The following is a 24,213-nucleotide window of genomic DNA, read 5'->3' as shown; positions in this document are numbered from 1 at the left end:
TGGTTGAGATCCCTGTACCCAATCTTAGCTATTGTGTAAGTATGGGCAAACTAAGGATTCTAGTTATGCACTGGACCCAATTTTGTTTGTTTCTAACTTTTTTTCATAGTCTTGAGTGTTACTTTTTATGGATAATGATGGAGAATAAATCAAATGCCTCAAAACTTCTCCTTGTCCTTTTAGGAGCTGGGTGCTGACATAGATCATTAGCACCAAAACCCCTTAGCCACATGAGGGGTATTGAAAGGAAAACATACTCAGAGTCTGCACATTTTCCTATTGAGATGAGAGTATTGGAAGTCAAAACAATGTTATTGTGGCTTATGATGAACTTGTAATTCCAGTTAAGAGCTGCTGGAAGAAAAAATGTGGATGATCCCAGTAGAGAGGTATTCAAAGCATAAATTTGGTTAAGCTCCAATCAAGGAGTACTGAATAGCATAGATGCACTCTGATAGGGGATTGTTGGAGTACATAAATAAATTAGACTCTAGTAAGGACAATTGGAGAGTATAATCTTGCTATTAAATCTGACAGGTTTCAAATATGGCTTCTCCCAATCTAAATATTTTCAAATGGAGCTCTCTTGATATTAAAAGGCTCCAGTTATAAGGTAGATTTGGCCAACCTCAGGGGGAGGGCTTGTCCCTAGTGATTTTATGGTTTGAATGGATCCTCATTAACTATAATAGATGAAGCTTGATGTCTCAAAACTTGTTTCCTTTACCACCATGAGAAGCAAGCTTCAACATAGGCCATCAGCACTGAAACTTGCCCTTTAATGGAAGGTGCTGACCTACCATGTAGATCTATTGGTCCTCAGACATCTTTGATGATGCAAAAGAACTGAACATTAATAATGAAGATGTATAGCTTTGCTAAATAATGTGATGCAGACCCATGGTGCCCCTCAATTATATATCAAGACTTAAGGTGTCCACAAACCATCTGACGATATAAGGTGTCTACTGTCTATGAATTGCTTGATAAAATAAACTTAGTGTCCTCCAAATGTCTAATGAAGAATTAAGGTGGGTGCAAACCATCTAGTAAAGAAAATATGCTTCAAACTGTTTGATGCAGACTCAAGATGTCTTCCTATTGTGTAATGAAAATTTACTGCATCGGCAAACCATCTCATCAGGACTTAAGATATCTCCTGACCATTTGATGAAGATCTAAGATGTCAAACTGACCATCTATTGAAGACTTAAGTTGTCCTGGGACTGTCTTATGAAGACTTAAGGTGTCCTTGGAAACTGTGATGAAGAATTAAGGTGTCCAAACCATGTTATAAGGATGCATGAGCATTATGTCTTTCCTACAACAACAAGGGGAAGCCGCAAATGATGTCGAAGATTCTCTGCATTTCCTTTTGTTTCCTGTAGAGTATTAGGTTGTAAATTTAATGATGAAGCTCCCAATCAATGAATGAGGAATATCTATAATAAAGAAAAGGTGCGTTATGTCATGAATTCCACTTGAGAACTAAGGGTTATCTGATATCTGACCCAGATAGTTGGAAAAAGGATGGATAGTTATGGTTATGGTAATTAAGGGGCCCTGATGTTTTTGAATTTTGATCATTCAGAATACTGAACTATTCATTTTTAAATAGATGTTGATCAAAATTTGTCCAAACGTTATAATACTTGCTTTTATTTAACTCTAATGGTGCAATCATGGTAAATTTCAGTATGTATGATTGATGGGGCTATCCATAATTTTTTTGAGTTTTAGCTACAATGCTAAGAGGATTGGAGGAAAAGCTTATCAAAGTCAAGCATGGTATTCATTTAAGAGATGAAGCATCCTTGATGACTTATTGTTCATTAATGACTTTACACTCGAAATATTGTCCTAGGTCAATTTGCCAAGTGCAAACTATGATGGGTCATGGTCACAGTTCCTAGAGTCTTCTTGAGATATGGTTTCTGCCATTTTTAGTGTAAATTGATCTTACTAGGCATTTTTGTTGTTTACTTCCCAGTTATGATAAATGAGAAACGATGTAGATACTTTGATGCGGAAGAAGCCTCCAATCTGATGCTGCCTCTCCCTCATTTTTAGCATAAAAGCAAGGAGGATGAATGGGAATTGGAGTGGTAATAAATTTCTTGAAGCAAACAATATATATTTCTATTCTTCATAGTTCAACATGGTACAAGAAATGAATGTGGTTGTGTAATTTGAGATAAGTTTGATGAGGTAGAATAGGCAACACTATTTTGGTAATAAAATTTTGTGAAACGCTTCTAAACAGAATGGAGGAAAAGGATTCATGTAGCCAACCCTACCAAGTTTGAGATTAAGGCTTAGTTGGGTTGAAGTTATGTGAAATGATTCATGGTACAAGTTAATGTATCTTGTTTTGGACTTATCTGGATTGTGATTTCAAGATCTTTAATTTGAAAGACATTGATGATTCCATTGCCTTTTGTGCTGATTGATCTATTTAAACTCAAGACGATCTTGTTTCAAGATACCAGTTTCAGCAAAATTCTTCTAAGCAATCAGTGGTGGGAGCTAATGTCAATCCAATGCCTGTTGTTTTGATAGCCAAGGAAGTAGGAACCATGGTGAAATAGTTTTCTATAACATATCTTCAGCTCATAATATCAAGGCAAGTAATTTCAGAGAATCAATTGCGAAGGCTGAAATGAAGTTAGGCATCTAATGTAGGTTTTGTCTTGTGGCACCCACTTGCTTTCTTCTTTCATTTTGATGGTGGTTCCTTTCCAAAGAACTGGGGAAGACACTGGAAGAAGGTTTTGACTTTCAGAACACTCAGATTTATTGCTAAATCATAATGCTTGGGCAGAGTGTTATCAAAGACTTAAACTATGCCTCAACAAACAAGTGGTTATATGTGCCCAAATGTCGAAGAACATTATCAAGAGAATGGAGAATGGGTCTTGGGCTCTTGGTTATATAATTTTGCAATGATTTGATGGTAGATCTCCAATAAGAAATGGTCCTTTCAAAATGGTCTAAATCATGGAAGTCCGCAAGGGTTCAGCAGGTTGTGGTCTGATCCAAAATTAAAGGTGGGCTCTATCGATATATGTATATATATGTGCGTGTGTGTGGTATGCAAGTTGAAAACCTGTCCCTTCATCAAGATGTTTTGGTGAGCAAATTATAAATTTGGCTTTGAATACCTCTTGTTGGATCTTAAAACTTCAACAAAGCTAAACTTTTTATCCTTTCTGGTCCTCTCTATGCATTGTCCAAATTAATCAAACTCCCAATATTAAGTCTACTGATGAGTTTTTTTGGCTAACGGTGAAGTATACGGTGATCAGATAAAGTAATTAGATACATGAGACATCCCAAATCAATGCGTACCTTTGGAAAGCATGCTTGCTTCTTATGGGCATAATAATTGAAAAGTGGCAAAACATTTAGCATGTAAATTCTACATCCTATAATCTGAAGTTTGTTGTGCACTTATTTTTAATAGATCACCTGGTAGCATAGGTGGGGATTAGGCACATCTCTATCTATTCATTGAAAAAGAATGATGATGCTCAAAAGAACCACAGAGTGCAAGATACAAGGATTTAGCATTTCTCATATCTGAGATTGGCATAACCACATTTATCTTACCTGATGGTGCCTGCTAAGGAAAGGCCACGAAGATTCAAAGAAAAAAAAGCAAGAAAATGTACTACTATAAATTCTTCTTTATTCTGTTCAAAGGAGCTGTCATATTCTTCCACTCAACCAAATCATGCCTTATATTTTGGGGAGGGTTGACATTATCCAGTGAAGATCTAACCAAGTTCAATGCGCCAGTCTCTAGGGGGGTATTAAGAATCCTCTTATTAATAACTGATCCAATGCCATCTAAAGCAGCTTGGATGCTATACTATTGTGCACACCTATTTGTTCTCCTCCTCTAGGAGAAAATTGTATGGAAAAGGTTCATAAAGCAGGTTGTTCTCTCTCAGAATTACTTTATAGAAATTTAGCCTGTTGTTATTTGAAATGAAGAAAACCACAGGATTTTTTCTCCAAGGGTATTACATTGAAAGAGCTTCTAGAGAAGGTTTTGATTGTTGCTGCTGAAAGCTGGGCATGGAATTTGGTTGGATCAAATCAAAGTCCAGATTGGATACTTCTGGTCTTGTTTCCTATTTGATTGGGTATCTTTAAGTAGATAGCCTCTTCTGATTCTTATTTCTTTGAGAGTTCAGAAAGTATCTTCTTTTCTTTTGGTCCCTTGAACTTTCACCTAGTGGCTTACACTCCCAGATTCGTTGTGGTTAACATGGGCTTCATTTTCCCTTGTTTAGTTTTGGTGCTTTTTTTTCCATCTTAAGTACACCTTTTTTTTGGCCCAACAATCTTCTAATTTGAATAAAAGTTCTGGTCATGCATTCCCACATTTCTATAAAGGTAAAATATTGTATAGCCAAGGTTGGGGAACCGGTACCGGTGGTGGATCGGCCGGCGGTATGGTACGGCACGCCTTTTTCGTTCCGAACCGAGCGAACCGACGAAGGAAAAACGGACGAACCGGGGAAGAAAAAGAGAGAAGAGAGAGAAATAGAGAGAGAGAGAGGGAGGAAGAAAAAGAGGGAGGAAATCCGCCGGAGGGCAGCCGTGGCCGTCGGGCGGCGGAAAGCGCTCCCGGCTCCCGCGGGGAACAGGGGCGATCCGCCCCTGTTTCTCGGGACTTTTTTTTAAAAATCCTTTTCAAAGTGAAGCCGGCAAAATCCATGCCGGCTTCACTTTGAAAAGGCTTTTTTAAAAAAAAGCCCAGAAACAGGGCGGATCGCCCTGTTTCCGCGCGGAGCCGCGGAGCACTTCCGCCGCCCGACGGCCACGGTGGCCCTCCGACGGATTCTCCTCCCTCTTTTTCTTCCTCCTCTCTCTCTCTATTTCTCTCTCTTTTTCTTCTCCAGCACCAGCATGTGTCGTTTTGCATGCCGGAACCGTGTCGTTCTCCGTCGGGATGGTTCGGCACGCCCCGTACTGGCGGTTCAATCCGGTACGGCAATCTTTGACTATCAGCATTCGCCTAACCATTCGACCAGACAGTTCAGGGCATTTCGAACCATGCTAGCGGCAAATTTGGACATTCGGCTGAGCAAATCGGAACCCCGGATGAGGGAGAGGGAAAGAGAGAGAGGGGAGGGAAAGAGGGGGCGACGTCGTTGGAGGCCCGTGGTGGCTTGCTGAGGCCGCATCGGAGGGCCACGGAGGCCGCCCGAAGGACGATTAATCGAGAGAGAGAGGGGAGCGACGGTATCGGAGGGAGGTATAGCCAGTGGAGAGGTTGTGGAGGGCGCTGCGTGGCCACCGGGCGGCGAAAAATATGCTGGCGGAGCCGTGGCCATAGAACAAGGGCAACTGCCCCTGTTCGGTCGTCCTTGTTCACTGATCATATTTTTTTAAAAACAACGATGAATAGTGAAGCGGCAAATCCTTTGCCGGCTTCACTGTTTGAGAATTTTTTTAAAAAAAAGTTAAAAACAGTGAAGCTAGCAAACCTGTTGCCGGCTTTATTGTAATTGTAATTTTTTTTTAAAAAAATTCGTAAAATAGGGGCAATCGCCTCTATTTCACACCTGCGGCGTTGCAGGTGTCGGTTGCACCGTCCGGCGCCAACTGGAGGCCCTCTGTGGCTTTTCCTTCCTCATTTTCTTTCTCTACCCCACTCTCTCTATCCTGTCTTTTTCTCTCTCTTCATCTTCCTCGGTTCCCTTCTGCTCCTCTATATCGGTTCGCGTCGGTTTGGTCCGATACGAATCCGTACCGGCTCATACCATCGGCCGGCCGGTCCCTGTTTCGGTTCCGGTTCTGCATTCTTTGCATTGTACATGTATGTGTTGTATGTTCTCAAAATAAATTTGTTGTTCAAGCATCTGAACCTAATCATGAATGTAAATCCATATGCTAAGTTTCTCAGGATTAAGGTGGCCCTTCAGTTGATTAACAACAACTTCTTTTACTTTTATTTAGATAGTTTTTCATCCTTATGTGATTATTTGTTGTGTAAGCTTTCTGTCTTGATGATTAGGGTGATTAAAATTATTTTATCTGAACTCCTTTATGTAAACCAGAACATCATGTTTTGGGTTCATTGACTTGTATTTTTTGATGCTGGTTTTGATTTGTATAATGGCTAGAATAATATAATATGATATCCGCATCAAATCTACGCTTTGGAACAAAAGATTGTGCTTTTTGTAATTATAGTATTATCTGTGTCTTTCTCATTTGTTTTTCAGGTGGAACTCACAGAAGGATTTTGTTTTCTCAAGACAGTGGTTTCGTGGTCAAGATGGGGCATATAGTAAGGGATCATTTCTGTTAAATTCTTCCGCTGTTCTAATCTATGAATTTATATGTTATCCTAGTACATACTTCTCTACATTGTTGTTGACTGAAATGCATAAGATCTTGAGGAACATTTCTCCAAGGTACAACAGGATGTTGCTAGTAGTAGATTATACTTTCTTTTTCTTCTCTCATCATATTTCTACACATGGTATATGCAACACCATTAAGAACTTATCTTTGAAATCTACAACGTTCGAGAAGATATTTTAGTTGGTGGACTATAATGGAAATAATTGCTGGGTTATATCCTATTATCTTTTGAGGTATTCTTATGGACTTAAATGCGGGTTAGAATTGCATGAACAATACATAGTGTGCCAATGCCTTGCACATAGCAACATTGGCACACTACCATGTGAGTGGGCGTGACACAGCACAAAACAGCATGGCACAGCACCACACAGCACAGAACTGCCACCAAACGGCACAACACATCACAGTGCAGCATACGTGATACATGCTCCTTCATTACAGATCAGCATGACACTGGCATGCAATACTTCAATAATTGGGAATTTATATTCTTATGAAATAATAAAAATTACATAATTGTAGCAAAAAATTGTTGCTAAAAAAAAGCATCTGTTATGTTCTTACAGTAAAACATTTAACATAGTGCTCACATTTATTTGTATGGCTTTCCTGGCTGTATACATCTGCAGCCATTTTACAGTTTCCCGCTGTCAGCAAGAATCGACCTCGAAGATCTGGTTATAAACGTACAAAAATCAATCGTAAGCTCTCGTCCTAGTTTATATATTATATACACTTTTTATTATGTGTTACTTCATTGTTCTCTCATGCCTAAGTTTGCTTTTCCTCCGTGCTGATAATGTATTGTCTGTCTGCTTTTAGATGTTATTGAGTTGCCTTTGTTTTCTACATGTTTGACCAAATAAAGTCTACAGCTGTTCATGATTCAAGCTTTCTGTGGTATTTGCCTTTGCAAGCCCTTCTATTTTGTCTTACTTGTACCCGTCAACTGCTAGAGTACATGTTGGGTACATATTCAAATAAGATATGCGTCAAATGTTGGAAACTTCGAATACTTCCAACATCATTTTTGTTGTTGCTTCAAAGTTGGACTGTTTTAGCAATGGGTTCATTGCTTACGGTAGTGTTTATAAAGTGAGCTTTTGTGAATTGAGATTCACACTATTGATCGTTGCCAACTTTATTTATACAACTTAAAATTCAAAAGAAGCAAAATTCAATGAGCGTGGCTGCTTAAGTCATAAATCAAATCAAAATATTGTGCCCTGCCACAAAAGTTGCCATGTATGACCACTAGATCTAAGAAAAGAAAGAAGAATTATGTTTTTCTTTTGTTTTTTGAGAACTGTAATGCAAACTTTAAATTTTGATGGCTTATCATTAACTTTAACTCATGATTTCTATCAATAAGATACTTATACCTGCACACCACATGTGCATGCATTCGTACATACATATACTAAGAGAAAGCAATGGTAGGAGAAAGAGAAGCTAGGTTGCTTTAAAGAGGAGTGGGGTGTGAATTCTATTAGTCTATTAATAATGGAATCAAGAGACCAAAATGTTAACAAATCATGGTAAAATGCATGTTGTCCTTTCATCTTGCTCTATCCCCAATTATCTCCTTGTCTTTTTTGTTTCTTTTTCTTGCATCATGCTTGAGCCTCCATCTACTGCTTTGCCACAACATCCTCAAACTGTCAGCGACCACACACTTCCACCCTGATAATTGGGATAAGTTTGTAATGATAAAACTCCACCTCAGTATTGATAGTGGTTGGTTAGATGAATTGTCCTCAAGGACAAGTCTTATCCGAGGAGTTTTTGTCAATTAGTGATTGGTGTCACTAAGAGACAAAGGAGATTGGAAGAGGGATGAAAGGTTCATGTTAGATGTGGTTGGTTGGTGGATGACATTTATATGCAAGATAGAGGTAAAGGGCTAGGGGACGAGAGAGGTGAATTGCTGAGGATTGAGGCTCAGTAGATGAGGAAGAGGTAATTAAAGGTGGTGGGTAAAGGAGAAAAATGGAGGAGCAAAGGTGGCCATCAGATTAGGATAGGAATCGGAAAGGCCAAAGTTGCATTGACTGTTAGGCAGCAAAGGATCAAGACAAGGAGGGTGGAAAGAGATAAAAGTGGGGCATGGCATAGTGAAGCAAAACTGATTGCAGAACAAATCAATTATACTTCTAATAGAGAAATTATTCCACTAGATGATAGATGTACAAGGCTCTTTCTTTAGTAACAGGAAAATATGGGAGTAAATTCAGTCCAAATAGCAAAGAAAACCACATTCCAACTAGTAACAGCAGCTAATATCAACTTTAGAGCATAAAGATCAGGTATTTCCCTAGATCCAAAGGAGTACCTGAGATCTAGCTTCCCAGCTTAGAAAAATAATCAGAAAAAAGCAGCATGTAGCTAGCCTTCCACATGCGACACAGTGAAAGAAGGATCAGAAGGTGCCTGGGGATGACTCCTTAAAACCCTCATTTCCAAATGTTGAACCCTAACTGGGAGAACAGCAGCTATGGAGAAAACAGCACATAGAAAGTCCCCTCAAAGAACCGTCAAGCACCCTTTTAAAGTTAGAGGCTTTTATGAGAAGCTTCTTGCCTCAAAAGCCAAACTTCTCGCTAACACCTCGTCCCTTACAATATAACCACTATTACAAATAAGACAAAGAGATCAAAATTACCCGAAATGTGTCCCAATAAGACCTAACGAGATCTGGAAAATCAAAATGACCAATGCCACTAGACCATTAGCACACCTTAAAGCTCTAAGTTGACCTTTACAATGTTATCAGCAACTTACCTGTTGACAGTAACATTATTTGCATCATTCTCTCTAGGTTAGAGAGAACTCATCTCCATGCCAGTCGTGAGCTTTGCAGCTTGGCACTTGTCAGCATCAATTTCATGAATTCTTCATTATCCATTAGTCCTCATGATCAGGTTTACCTGCCATTCTGACAAGGAAGCAGTAGTATTTACTGGCTCTAACCTTGAGTTCTCACACTAAAACACGTTTTCAACCTCCTTTTCCTTGCTGCATGTCTGATCCAATGTTTCATGGTCTATGCTACTCAGTTTAGTCCCTAGATCACCATTGCAGGCAAAAAGATCCGAAATAATAAAGACGGGAGATATGCTTAAAACATGGAGAAGCTCCACCTCATGGTTAGTTTCTCCAAACTTGTGCAAAATTCTCCATGGGCTTATCTTTTTGCTCTTCAATTTGTGATGGTACCAATGGGAAGCCTTTCTTTTCGAAGAAACACCATGACATAGTCCCCAACTTGGTATTCGTCCTATGTTGACCATAAACTTCCTTGTACTTCTGATCCATCACCAACAACTTTTGACAGACCCCCTCTTGGGTTCCTTTAAATTTTTGGTAGAAGCAAGAGCATCATCACTAATATCTGCTAGTTTCATATGTCCACTGCTTTTCTGGCTGTATGGAATTTCAAAATGGCTGTATGGAATTTCATATGCCTGACTAGTTCACTGAGTGTCAATACAGTACGTCTCTTGCTACCAACACACGGTATGGTTGGCTATTGGGTTCTGGTGTAGTACAGTATGCCTCATATTAATGGGTATGGTCTGGTAGGTAAAACCTTGTCAAAAATATCATATCCCATAATTTAAAGCTCTTGGTTTATAATATAGTCACTGTAGTGTGTATGTTTCTTTTCTTGTTTGTAAAGTTAATAACGGTTTTTCAGGTTAGGAACAGTTTCCTTTTCACCTGTTTTGTTTCTTTTGTCATTTTTCAACTCATTGTTTGTCATGTTATTTAACACCGTTCGGAGTTTTACATAAATAAAGGTTTGGTTGATTTTGGCTTCATCAATAATTGCATGGACCGTGCACATATCTGATTATTGAATATTTGAAAGGAGCTTATCTTTATGTATACAAAGCCAGCTTAAGCAATGATTGATTTTATGGACATGAACATGTTTTTGATATGAGTCATGCTCAGAGGTTGCCACACATTTCTTTCTAATAATGCAAATTATCTTAAATTGATTGTAATGCCATACTTGTTATATTCTTTGATTGCTGATGTGGTTGTAACTTATTAATGATTGACTTCTAATGTTCCAATTTCTTTCTGGCTTAATTACATCCATTCAGGTATTTGTTTTGGGCGTCTCTGTATGTAACAGTTGTATTTGTTCTTAAAGTAGTAGTTCTAACTTCTAAGGCTGAGCCTCATTTTTCAGCTTCCATTTGGGAAATTAGAACACTAAACACATCAGAGTCTTCAACTGCAAAATGCCTTGTGACTCAGATGTTGGAAATCCGTTCAAGTGTCTGGGGTAGATGGAAGAGACAGCGCATCTCCAATTTTGAGAAAACCATTCCTTATGCTTTACTATGCCAAGTAGCAGGTTGGTTCATCCTGTGTTTCATTATGTACACGTGCATGTCTATTTCCATGCATGTATTGTCCACGTGTAAGCAAGTATTTGCATGTGGACATGTTTCAATTCTGGGAGTCTCCTGAGTGTAAAAGGAGATACCTGATATTATTCTGTGGGAAATCTGTGCATTTTGAACTATTGAACAGTATTCTTTTGCTCCTGTAGAGGAAGTCCGCTGACCTCTTTGACTATGCAGGATTAAGAGAATATTTTGGAGCAAATCCTGCCTTAATATCTGAGTCTTCCTCCCCAACTGTGCATTCAAAAATCTCTTACATTTCAAGTGACCAGGATGCATTTGAGGAATCTGAAGTTAAGGATGAGTTCTATGATGCAATAGCAAATGATGATTCATTGGAAGATGAAGATAGTGATGATGATGTCGAACTCTCCAAGGTAATGCCAATTATTTAAAGAAAAAGAAAAAAAATAATGTTTGTTGATGACATGCCACTGCATGTTTGAACTTTCAAAATTATCCATCATAATCATGTAACAAATATATAATTCTGAATACACTTTTTGTCAGGATGGAAAAATCAGACTAAAGAATGTTTCATGGGCCATTGCAAGCTTGGCTTTGAAGCGAAGTACAGGTCATCTCTGGCTTGAAGCTATTGATATATACCTGAGATGCATCTTTTAGCTCTATTTAAGGTTTTAAGGATCGGACCTTGCTGTTCCATACTGGTCTTACCCTACCACCCGGTAGGGAACAAGTTTTCAACACAGGCCTTTCCCAAGACTAGATACCAGAGTGGCATTACCTTAATGTTACTCAATATGCTCAATACCACTAGTGTGCCCGTACCGTTACCAGTACTCAAAACATCGGCTATATCATTACTAATTTTTTCTATTTCTAATGCTTAACCATGTTAAAGACAATGCTCAACAAAAACTATTGTTTACAATAAGCCAAACTTATGTCCTTTTTTATCAACTGTTAATGTTACTTCTTCATTTATCATGATCCAAGGAAAAATTTAGTTTTATCATTATTTTTTTGTGCTACATTATAATTTTCTTCATGATGATGATGAGTCAATGTTCCACAATGTTATACTGAATTAGAAAATTCTTCATTGATGCAGCTTTGGTCGAGAATAATGAGCTGAACGTCAACTTTCCTCCAATCACCATTGATCCAAGTCAATTTCATGGTTCATTGCATCAAGGAAAAGGTGAAACTGACACTAACTGCTGGACTACTCCTAGTGGTCAAGGGTTTATGATAAGAGGGAAGACCTACTTGAAAGATCACTCTAAGGTTGGCAGCATATTCTCATTCTACATTCTTTCAACATGATTTATGTAGCTCACCATCATTTTTATCTTAGTCTACTTACACAAAGAAACAGCTCTAGATACTAAATACCAATTCAACATATTTCTTTTGAAGGTGACAACTAATATTGAATTTACTTCCTAAAAATGATAAAAAGTTAACTTTAGGGACACTATTTGTCTGCAGAACAAGTCCCTGATATTGGATTCCTTGAGAAAAATATCTGAATGCAAATGGCACAAGTCGCCATCCTTAAGTGTTGAACTTGATGCATGTCTTACAACTAGGTTGGTTCTGTCCAAGTATGCCTCACTTTGTTTTTGTGAGTTGATCTGTTGTCTTGATAAAAACATAATGGAGATGTAAACATTATAAGCATTCCCCTCCAAAAATTTCAACATGGAAACTCATAGGAACCAGGAACAGCTTCTTAACTTCACATTATATGTAACAAAACACAGGAAAGGACCATTACAAAGACCCATCTACCTTGAGATTTAATACCACCATGATCTTTATACTTCTTGGGTCTGTTTGCATGTTAGAGATAATGATGTAACATGTGATCACTGACTTTAGCATGCATAGTATATGCTTATGTATGTTTTTCATGTTAAACATGAGGAACCATAATCTATGAATATATGTTTATGTATTTTTACACCCAAAACATGATACACCCATATTCTGTTGTAATTGTATAATTGATAGGGCATTTTATTGTATCGGTGTATTGTCATCTAATCACTGGGGTCACTACCTTCTGCTAACGTTGCTAGTTCTAGAAATGTTATGGTGCTTTGACTTAAAAAAACATGGCTACCAACATCCATCATGACTTTGTCTTTTATTCTAGCACAAGGTCTTTGGGTTTTTGTGTTTAATTACATTGATAGATTGCATGATAAATTGTTTGGCATCTACGAGTTGGATCTTATGGCAGTGGACTTGGCCACTATATGAAACCATGTCTTTTTTGATATGCAGAATAGATGTTCTTAGCTGCTTTACAAGAGCTGTTTATAGTTTTTTGATATTTTTTTATTTTTTATATGCTATGTGTAATTAAATAAAAAAAATGTAATAACAAAATATGCCATCCCCATATGCTTAGCAAGATGGTGTTTTGAAGTATCAGTGTAGAGTGGAAAAGAAAAAGCAATCAGGCATTTTTCATTTTGTACATGTTTTATGCCAGACATGTATGCAACTTAATGCCATTTATGTCTCTATAAATTAATGGCATTCATTGCTACTATGTAAGTTTCGTTACAGGCTCTGTTAACTATCCTAACTTGCTCCTACAGTGATTCTGAAGTTCTGTTTAAACATTCTAATTTAATGGATATTTTATTCATTAATTGCATGGATAACATATTTTCATCAAAACATATGCTATCTGCAATGAGCTAAAATTTTGACATATGCACCCTTTTTTTCATAATATATACAAGCACTAGAATAGTTAATTTCTGTGGCAATCACTAATACTGTAGCAATGCAAAATAGGTTGTGGGAGGAGATCCTCTTCTGAAGCTCATTGCAATTGACTGGTTCAAGGCTGATTGTAACATTGATAAAGTTGCATTGCATCCCAAATGCCTTGTTCAGGTAAAAATTAATCTCCATTAAAATTTTATAGTACTCAAACAATTTTGTTATGATGCATTTAGAAGCAAGGTGTTTTACATCTCACTTCTCTGCAACGAAACAATGGTTTTTACATGTTCAGCTTACTGTTCATATCGCTTAATGATTACAATGTGGTAACATAAACTTATGAGACTGCAAGTTAGGCATGGAATTAAATTTCTCTCAGCCATTGTTTTTTAGAAGTATGAACTTTAGAATATGTTATTACATTCCATTATTAGCTTGTACATAATATCAATGCAAATTGTGTGATTGGCTATCTAAATTGAGAATTTGTATTTCTTATTGTGATTTAAACATTGAAAAAACCAAAAATTGGTGGCCAAAAAAGAAAAAAAAAAAAAAAATCAAATATGTTTTGGTGGTTTCTTGCTTAGCATCAAGTTGTTATTTACTGGTTAGACTTGCCTGCACCCCACCCTAGCCCAACCAACAACAATAACCATCCTGTTATGTCATAACTAGATGAGTGGACAAAGATAGGAATAAGGAGATCTCCATGTAGCTAATGTGCATTTCCGCTCCTCCCATCTCCATTTCAACAAATCTATCAAGTGAAAAAGATACAAGTTCTGACACTAGTACAGCAATTGCATGTAATACTTTTTTATATATTGGATTCTGTTGATATTTACCAGAATTTGGAAGGTAAAATACCTATTCTGATATTTTTCTTTTCCGTTATTCTGTGTCAGTCAGAAGCTGGAAAACAACTGCCATTCATTCTCATTATAAACTTAGAGGTAAGTCCATAAGTGTCTTAAATTTCATTGTATTTCTTCAATTCCATACTTTGGCTGTGTCATGAGCTGACGTATCATTTCACATCCTTAAAATGATAATGATGACCATTAAGCCTTATCCTAGCCTCTTGGTCCTATTTGATACATATATTTGTCTTCTGAAAAGTTTGAAATAATTAAACTGGAAGAATTTTAAAAGAAGGCGTAAATTGTAACTTTATACCATGATGAGCATATCTTTATGAGTCACACAGTTCTGTATAACCATGTACTCAGCTAACTATGTGAGAATCTACAGCTTGAGTTGGAAAATATTTTTTTGTTGCCATTCTCTTTTGGTAGCCAATGAACCATTGAAGCTTCTGCAAGAATCCACAATCAAAATCTCAATTAGAGTTTTGTAAAGGAATCTAGATCTGAACCTAAAATAACCTCGTAAAATCCAGCTGGCCTATTTGTTGAGAATGTCAACCTGACAGTATCTCAAATATAACATTCATTGAAGTTAAGGCTAACTGATTAATTATGTTTCCATCAATGAAATTAGTTTCTTTTGATGTTGCTTTCCAAATTTCTATGGTATGTTTCCTCTAATAAGGATTGTTCTGTTAAATTGCAGATTCCAGCAAAACCAAATTACAGCTTGATTCTTTATTATGCAGCGGAGAGGCCTGTGAATAAGCAATCTTTGTTGGGCAGATTTGTAGATGGAACTGACATGTTTCGGGATGCAAGATTCAAACTAATACCAAGTATTGTAGAGGTCTGCATTGTTAAGCAGAAAGCATGCTGTTGTTTTACATCCTGTTATTTGTATGGAGGATTCAATTGTTTTACCTTGTTTGAAACATAGGGCTATTGGATGGTCAAGCGAGCAGTGGGAACCAAAGCTTGCCTATTGGGGAAATCGGTGACATGCAAGTACCTCCGTGAAGATAATTTTCTAGAGGTAGTAATCATGATCTGAGTATGTGCTTGTCAAAATCATCATTGGATTGTGTTGGGATGGTCAGGCTGGGTTAATCATGTTGGATTGAGCATTGACTTTTGAGAGTTTAAGGCTTTAAGCTTCCAGCTGGTAATTTTTAAGCTGATTTACCCAAACCTGACCCGGCCTGACCTATTGGCACCTTAGATGCATCACCCCAAAATTATTATCTTCCTCATCCAAAATAGGTCACTAAATTGGCCTGTCATTCAATATGACAATATTGACTCATCTTGGCCTGAGCTTCAAGTTTTTCTCTTCTTGCCTTGAATTTCATATGAATTTTCGGATTATATACTTAAATCTTTGTCTTCATATGGATCTACAGACAAATATTTTATGCTAATACTAAATATTTTACTCCTTCATTATCAATAGTGTAAAGTAAAACCCTCCTACTTCTATGTTCAAATTTCAAATATATTCAAATGCAAGCACCTTCTGATTTTCTACATGCAAGTCCAAGGCTACACAATGCTCTTCAGCATCATACAGATCCCTACTATTTGATGCAAAATTTTGATATAATGGTGACAATAATACATCTAATTAACCATATAAACAGTTTTACAAAGTTTGAGTAACTTACCTGGCACCTTGTATTTATAATAATCAGCAATATTCCTCCTATATTTTCCCCAATGTGCATGTAGAATAACATTTGATTCATCATTTTACCTAGTTATGCTTTGTGAGGCACCACTTTCTAGTTATTTGATTCATCATTGATTTCTACTCGTTTGATTCATCATGATGTTGAAATTGAAGTACTTGAATGAGGGGCACGGAGAGCAGCCAGGAAGACCCCTGGGCGGATTGACACAGCCGGAAAAGGGAGAAGGGGAGATTTGATTGATGAGGTTGCTTTGAATATCAACATGCAAATAGAAGAAAACTGAATTGAAAAATTCTTCACTCGGTGAAAGAAATTCTCTTGGAAAGAACTTTATTAATATCTCAGAGGTTGCCTCTTACAATATACTATACCCATATTTGTAGGACATGATACCCCGACCCTAATTTGAGCATTAAATCCATTACAAATCATGCTCGAAATAGGATTTGGCAATAAGAAAACATACTAGAATTATTCTTTTACAAATATGGAAATTTGACTAAAATTTGATACCATCCCTAGCAAATAAATCAATTATTTGCTTATTGCAATCTTTGCCTTCAAATTCGCTTGCTTGTTTGATGCTTGTTATGGTCTAGTTGGTCATAGTATATATTGGCTGCATCCTGTGTTGCATCACAGATGACTTTGTCCATGATGAGGACCCTATGCTTTGTTGGTTATATATTAACAAGCTCGTAAGAGCCTAGACAAAACCATCACAAAGGAGCTATGTGTGCACAATGTAGACAGATGGCAAGAGGAGAATATCTCACCCACCAATAGCTCGAGTGATGGATTCTAATCAACGGCTCCATCCCCCGATGTTCGGGTTTGGGGCATAGTGCATGGGCCTTCAGAGCCAATCAAGGCATAGGGTCTAGTCATCCAGCCACAACAGGAAACTGCAGCATGAAAGGCAAGTCCAAGGGCAAAGAGCTAGTTATTAATCTAGTTGAGGCAGTTGATGACATATCAGTCCAAGAAGATGAAACCAAGACACCAGGGCCATCACATGCTATCTTGCCTAGATCATCTGGTGGATGCCAATGGCAATGATAATGATAATTCTAATGATAGGTGTGGAGGTCAAGGTGGACAAGGTGATTGGTCTGGAGGTGTGGTGGTGGTGATTATTTCATAGACCTAGTCCATTCAACAGCAAGGCAGATTACACATGCCACACTAGCTCAAGACCATGAGGCTTGAACAAAATTCAAATGTGACCGAGAGTCATTATCATATAGGAGAAGGGGATCCAAGGGTGATGCAACTTAGGACACACAAGATCAAGGTTATGGCTGTCGGTATTGGGAGATTAGAGAGTCAATTGCAAGAAGCTGTATCTAGGATAAGAGAATTATATGTGCACCTAGCATGTTAGAAGCTGAGTTGATGAAAAAATGGACAGCAGATGGAAGGATATAAGGGGATGTATTAGGATACTCAAGAGGTAATACATCAGTTGGAGGGAGTGGATAATAATGACAGATCTACCAATGCATGAGATAGCTGCAGTGGACTGCAGTTCTCATCGTAACCCAAAGACAGGTCTCTTAGTGCATCAGATAGTCCGAATGGGCAGTATGCTCCATCCACATGCATTTCTTATATATTCTTCCACTGATCATATCCTAAGGGATTTGACTTTTCATATTACACCTCCTAATATGGGTATAGTGAGGTGTCAGAGAAAAGTACCACCTCTTACTACCCTAAGTTGGGATGGCTAGGCTCCTGCGACTACCAGATGTACATGCAGCCATAGTAGCAACAGCCATAGCTAGGTCAATATGAGCTATCATATGACTAGCTGGGTTGGTATATTATCCAGGCCGGTATAATATTCAAGGTCAGGACTGCAAACAAGACCCGAATGTCTACAAGAGCCATGGATACTCGGGTTTAATTTTGTAAAGTGAATTGTTATTTTTTTTTTTTTAAGCTATACTCTATTTTCACTTATAAATATTAGTTTCTTGATATATGTTGACTCAATGACTATTGGTAGCAATATCGACACTTCGGTATTGCTCATCCATTGAAATACAATTAAAACACTAAAAGTACAAACAAAGTCGCCCCAGTAGCCCTATTAGACATAGAAAAACAAAAAAGTCCTAAAAGTGGGGAAAAAAAATGGAAATATGTGTGTATCATTACCATGTTGATGTGCAACCCTGTAGTACATCTTGATATGGGATGGAATGATTCTGTACCGATCTAACAGAAAACCTGATACTACCCTTGGTACCAGTTTTTGAAACCTTACTTATAACATTAAAGTTGAGTCATTGGTGGTGCATTCCAGCTAGCCTGCTCCAGCTTGGACTTGCATAGACCAACATGCATGATACAATGGTATGTACCACTATAGCATGACTGGATTAAAAATTCATACAATGGAATTGTGAACAAGTAGTTAGGTAATTGTATATAGATGGGATAAGGTACTTGGTCATGTCCTGTGAATCCAGTTTTAGATTTTTATAATCTTCCCTTGAGTCTAAGATTTTTCATTTGACCACAATATTCTTTTAATTGACATATGCTGATGATATTTCACTGCAGAATTTAGTGTTAGCTCCTCTGCTGTCTTTCTTTTGAGGAATGCTAATGTAACTTCTCCTTTGCAGATTGATGTTGATATTGGCTCCTCATCTGTGCAAGGAGTATAATCAGTTTGGTTCTTGGATACATCACAGGCATTGTTGTTGACCTTGCCATCCTGATTGAGGTCTGTAACCCAGTTAATCACTACCTAAGAGAAGTTTCTCTATTATCTTTTTGAAAAATGTTCCTATCATCATCAGTACTTAATGATAAGTTTTTGATGTTAACTTCACGACCTTATTGTTATTCAGTTATTACTTATTATATTGTCCCTCTACCATCTATGGCGTTCCATAGAAGCGCATGCATTGACTTTTTTCTGCTTATTGATATCAAACTGTTGTACCAGTTACTGACTTACTGTAAATATATAATTAATAAATTACCAAAGACCTGGTAAAAGTTTCTGTTTTAACATTGCTAGAAACATTAGTCCAATGACAATTTGGATCTGAAAAAAAAAAAAACAGAAAGATTTCTGATGATCATAAGGGCCCGGTTATGTGGAATCTTTTATGTTTTTTTTAACTTGGCATGCACTTTAATCTACTTCAGATGTTATCTCCTTTAAGAAAAGAATGTTAAGAAATATGATAGCATAAACCTCTTACAAGAGCAATCATGTCATGTTAGAATGGGGGGCATTTGGACATTTATATGTGCTATGTACATTCCACACATATGGTGAGGTAGATTTAAATAGAATTAAAGTATAATTAATCAAATAATCATATTAAAAATTTAGTATATCTTCTCATAGCCAATGAGTTCTGTTCTTCATATAACCTATGTGCATTATCACTCCAAAGAAATGCTTAAGTTCTATCGTTGACCAAGAAGTTGTGGCTTGCAAAAATATTAAAAATTTTGTTTCCATTGTAGCATTCAAAGTAGTCTTTGCTTTTATGTTCTAGATGTAAACACAATAGGATTGTGGTAGTGATTTTTTGTTTCAAAATTGTGCGGTAAAAATGGACAATCTAGGCTACAGAATGCAATAATTTTCATGCACTCCTATTCAAAAGGATTTTAATGGAAAAGTTGCCATCCTTGATCTAGACTCTAGAGAATGCACTAGTCATTCTTATATATATCTCCATCTTTGTTTCAGTCCCTCAGTTCCTGTTGGTGTCTATATTATCCACTTGAATTTAGCTAACATATCTGCGCTTCACAGCCAAAAAACTGATATCTGCGAGTAACAGAATAAGAGTTTCATGCAGGCAACATCCAAGTCAACGATATACAAATTATGCTTCAAATTGAACACAAAAATTGAGCACTAATTGATATTTTATGAAAGGGATATAAGGTAATAGCTTAGAAAATATTATCTTCTGAATGTAAGTGTACATTTTCATGTAATCCTCCACCTTAAAGGCACTGTTTGTATTTCCAATATTAATGACTTAAACTTTACCATTTATTCTTCAATAAACATAAATAATAACCACTCATGTGGTGACAAAAAGGGAATCAATGCAAAGCACAGGTGGTTTGATGATTGAGATGCAGAGACTTTTGAAAGTTTAGGGAGCAATTAAAAAGATAGTTGATAATTGCATAGTATATTTAACTGTAGTCAAATATATAAGAATAAAACATGTCATTAGTGAATAATGGGGCATTCATTAAGATGAATGCCCTCAGGGCATCTGTCAATATTCCCCAAACTTCTCTCATCAGAATATACTTAAAAGTTTCTATTTCTAGAATCACAACACAATTTCTTCGAACATCCAACATTGGCATCTATGTCCAAAACCTCACTAATGGAATGGAATTGTTGGAAAACATCTTCTCAACTTGAAAATAAAATGCCCTTGGCATTCTATATAGTCATTCAATTTTTTCCCTTATTTTTTGTATTGTTATGCTCTCTTTACATGCATTCTCTCCTGTTTAGCTTGTACTTATTACCTTGTTAATTGCATTCATCTAGGATACTTATCTTCTTTACTCGGAACCTTTATTTCCATGACATATCACCTTAGATGAGTTTGTGCTACTGCGACCATTCTATGCAAGATCATCTTTCATGAATCTTCCTCTTTGACCATGTCCTCTTTATCTTTGGTACCTTTTGTTCCTCTTTGTTGTAACCTAATTTTGTGCTACCTTACAAGAAAGAACCCTCAAACTGCACTTTTCATTCTAGGCATCTTTGGAGCCTGTTCAATGTGAAATGCCCTTTAGGCATTTTTTTTCTCTGATTTTTATTTTGATACATTTCCCACCAGTCTTCTCATTTGCGTTGGATAACTATCATGTTGTTTTGCATCTGGATTCATAATGTTATCCCTAACTTATATACTAAGCATCTTCTCATTGTGGCTTTTTTAATCGACTCTGCCACATTTGGTCTTTTCCAATAGTCGGTAGACCTAATCATAATGCGAGGCAATTGCGAGGTGCCTTATGCTCCTCAAAACATTTCTATACTCACGATAATGTCCCCTGCTAGAATTAGAAAATTCTACCAGTTGCAAGTGGTTATAGATATATAGGTTTGGCTCCAGTGGCTCTCGGTCTTTTAGCATGAAATCATTCAATCAGTGTAGTGGAATATCTTTATGTTTCAGACTATAATATATCCTCAATAGAGTGAGACACCTGATCATAAAAAAAATTTACTACTTGTCATGCTTCCATCGAACTTTTCTTTAGTTTCTGGTATTGCTCTGCCTTTGTTTCTCATACGTGTGATGGCGCTTTGCTTCATACTGAAGTATGCTTAAATGAATTTGAATATTGAAGCATTTAAAACTAGTTGCTAAGGTACAGTTGTTGACCTTTCATGCACAAAGTACCTTTAGGGCTTTGTGCATCTCCATATGTAATTACCACTGAAAGGGGTTCTTCATCTTTAGTTTATGAGAAATTATTTTTCCAAATTCCTTTTTCTAAGGTTTTATCTAAGGGTGGGCCTGTTTGAATGATTGGGTCCAAAATCATATGAGATTCATGAGTTGGGCTAGTATAACCAGCAAAATCAGGTTGGGCTTGACCTATATTTATAAATTGGAGCATCTTTTGAGTAAGGTGGTTCGAAGTTGACCTATGAATCCCAATCATCCAGACAGGGCCTTAGTTGGAGATTGAACCATTCAGTCTTTCTTATTGGATATCTGCATAGCTATGTCAGTGATATCAATGGTATTCAGTTTTTTGTTTTCTGGGAGGTGGAATCTTTCATGCATCTTTGGGATTCTGGTATATGGCATCCTTTCTTTGTTTCTATGTTTAAAAGAATAGGGTGGATTTAGATACCCATGAAGAGATGGGGAGAAATCGGCTAATTATCAGACAGGCAAGGAAGAGTGGCTGGAGGAAAACGCTAATACTTATGTTTTAGTTGTGTCGGGGCACATATATACATATATACATCCACGCGCTGCATGTTGACCTGTGGTGGAGTTTTCTTGTACATGTCAGCTTTGGACCTTTTAAGGGAAAGGACCATAATGCATATCTTTCATCCAAAGAATTTAGGAATAGATTTTTTAGTGTTCCCTGATATAGTTATGGATTGACTTGAATGTTTTGCTGATGAGATTTTTGCTATTGTCATTCGATTATGTGAATCCCATGCTCTGCCGTCACATTGTGGTATCAAATTTGCTTTATTCTAGTAATTCATGGCTTGGAACAGAAAGCAATGATCTTATTATTATTATTGTTATTGTTATTGTTATTGTTATTGTTATTATATTTATATTTATATTTATATTTATTTTTTTCAAGTGTGTAGAAATGATCCATTTAAGCTTACTAGCAAGTATATCAATATATGATGCTCATGAGCTGAGTCTGTTGCAGGCAAAGGAAGAGAAAGAACTGCCTGAGTACATTCTTGGGACTGTTCGGTTGAACCGTGTGAGGCTCGACACTGCAGTGCCATTTTGAGGCATGTCCTCACTTTGTACCCAGCTTTGGAGTGTTTTGGTGGTCTTCTGTTGTTGTAACTCAAGACATGCTTTCCAGTTATTCATTTATGTACTTTGCAATAAATGAGAGCATTCTTTCCACCACATGTTGCAACTAGCATGATTATTTGTTACTAATATCCATCTGAATACATTGAATCTAGCATCAAATGTGATGGTATTGATCAAGGTTCACGATCCCAATATCAAACCCCATCCAGAACCATCTGGTAGTGTGATTAAATCCGGTCAGCATGCTTCTGTAACCCATACTGATTTGATGTCAGTATAATATGTATGGTATGCATCGATTTGGATGGGTGCTGTGTACCATGCTATTATTAATGATATCCACTGTCAAAACTCTATTAAAAATTGGTGGACCGGAAATATTTGTGCAGTACTCTGACACATCTCATGTGAAGAAACGATGGTCGAATTTGTGTGGTGAACTGCGGTTGAAAACACTGGATCGTTCTAATCTCTGACTGTGAACAACGCAGCCTAGCTGTAGTTTAGGATGGGATTAGGCATCATGTACGTGTATCTATTCTGCCAAACGATAGTGTAGCAACCATGGTCCCGTTCCAGCGCTCACAGGCCCACCGAGCAATATTGAACATAGGTATACCAAGATTCATTGAACCCCCCAGCACTGATGGTGGATCAGCGATGGAGTCAAGCGTGGAGTGGCCATTGCGGAGTGATTGGATTGCACGGCACCAGTCCAGTTTGCAACCTCAGCTGCTACAGCATAGTAATTGGTCTTGTGAGAAATGATTATGGGTAAATAAGCATGACTTTGTAAACAGCAGATACATCTATGTTCCAGGTACCCCAATTGCCTTAATGGACTTAGGGCCTGTTTGGATAATGGGCAAAAATCCATTGGAATCATGGGTTTGGCCTTTACAACAATCTAAATGAGGTTGGACTATATCTGTCTTTAAAGAATCCAGAAAATCATTATAGTGGGCTGGCCCGAATCCTATAGGAAGAAAAAAGAATTGGTTAATAGGGTTGAAAGATAGGCCGTTTGGGCAGGTCGAACTGGCGACCGCCCAGCCCAAGCCTGCATGATATTCAATGGTGCAAGATAGCTTCTACAATATATAAAAAAAAATAATATATAGTTAATGATGGTTTACATACTGCTTAACGAACATATCTATAATAATTATTGCATATATTATTTTTCAATGATAATTAATGTTTAAATATGTTAATTTTATTAGAAGCTCATTTTTTTATTTGCCAGTTAAATATGTTAGGACGGATAGGATACAGATTGAATGCCAGCATATCCATATCCATATTTATTTTATTAGATGAATATAATATGGATATGGATGTTCTTATCCATATTTGTTTTAAACGAATATTGATACAAATTGGATATCAAAATTATTGATATAAATATGAATTTAATAGGATAATTAAACTTCGAGATCATAAAATCAAAGATATTACTAAGTGGATGATAAATCAAATTAATTAATATTAATATGGTTATTTATTTTTTTGAAAATTTATGAGTGTTATATAAAATTAAATAAGATTATAAATAGATTTAAATATTCGGATATAGATTGGATAGTTA

General features: G+C 37.0%; 1 protein-coding gene across 1 annotated transcript in view; it reads left to right on the top strand.

Annotated features, from left to right (window-relative positions):
• LOC105050930 (protein ENHANCED DISEASE RESISTANCE 2) overlaps positions 1-22,715 on the top strand; it is a 38,384-nt gene extending 15,669 nt beyond the window's left edge. Inside the window, 13 exon segments of the mRNA XM_073261753.1 lie at positions 6,240-6,304; positions 7,014-7,085; positions 10,586-10,753; positions 10,983-11,182; positions 11,316-11,382; positions 11,881-12,056; positions 13,584-13,685; positions 14,423-14,470; positions 15,090-15,233; positions 15,324-15,419; positions 18,711-18,735; positions 18,738-18,811; positions 22,507-22,715. Of these exon segments, the coding sequence (XP_073117854.1) occupies positions 6,240-6,304; positions 7,014-7,085; positions 10,586-10,753; positions 10,983-11,182; positions 11,316-11,382; positions 11,881-12,056; positions 13,584-13,685; positions 14,423-14,470; positions 15,090-15,233; positions 15,324-15,419; positions 18,711-18,735; positions 18,738-18,811; positions 22,507-22,593 (1,324 nt within the window). The 3' untranslated portion in view covers positions 22,594-22,715.
• Positions 22,716-24,213: the final 1,498 nt, after the last annotated feature.

This window comes from Elaeis guineensis, chromosome 8, assembly GCF_000442705.2.
Source record: "Elaeis guineensis isolate ETL-2024a chromosome 8, EG11, whole genome shotgun sequence".
Taxonomy (NCBI): Eukaryota; Viridiplantae; Streptophyta; class Magnoliopsida; order Arecales; family Arecaceae; genus Elaeis; species Elaeis guineensis.
This window is presented reverse-complemented; position numbering and strand designations above follow the sequence as displayed.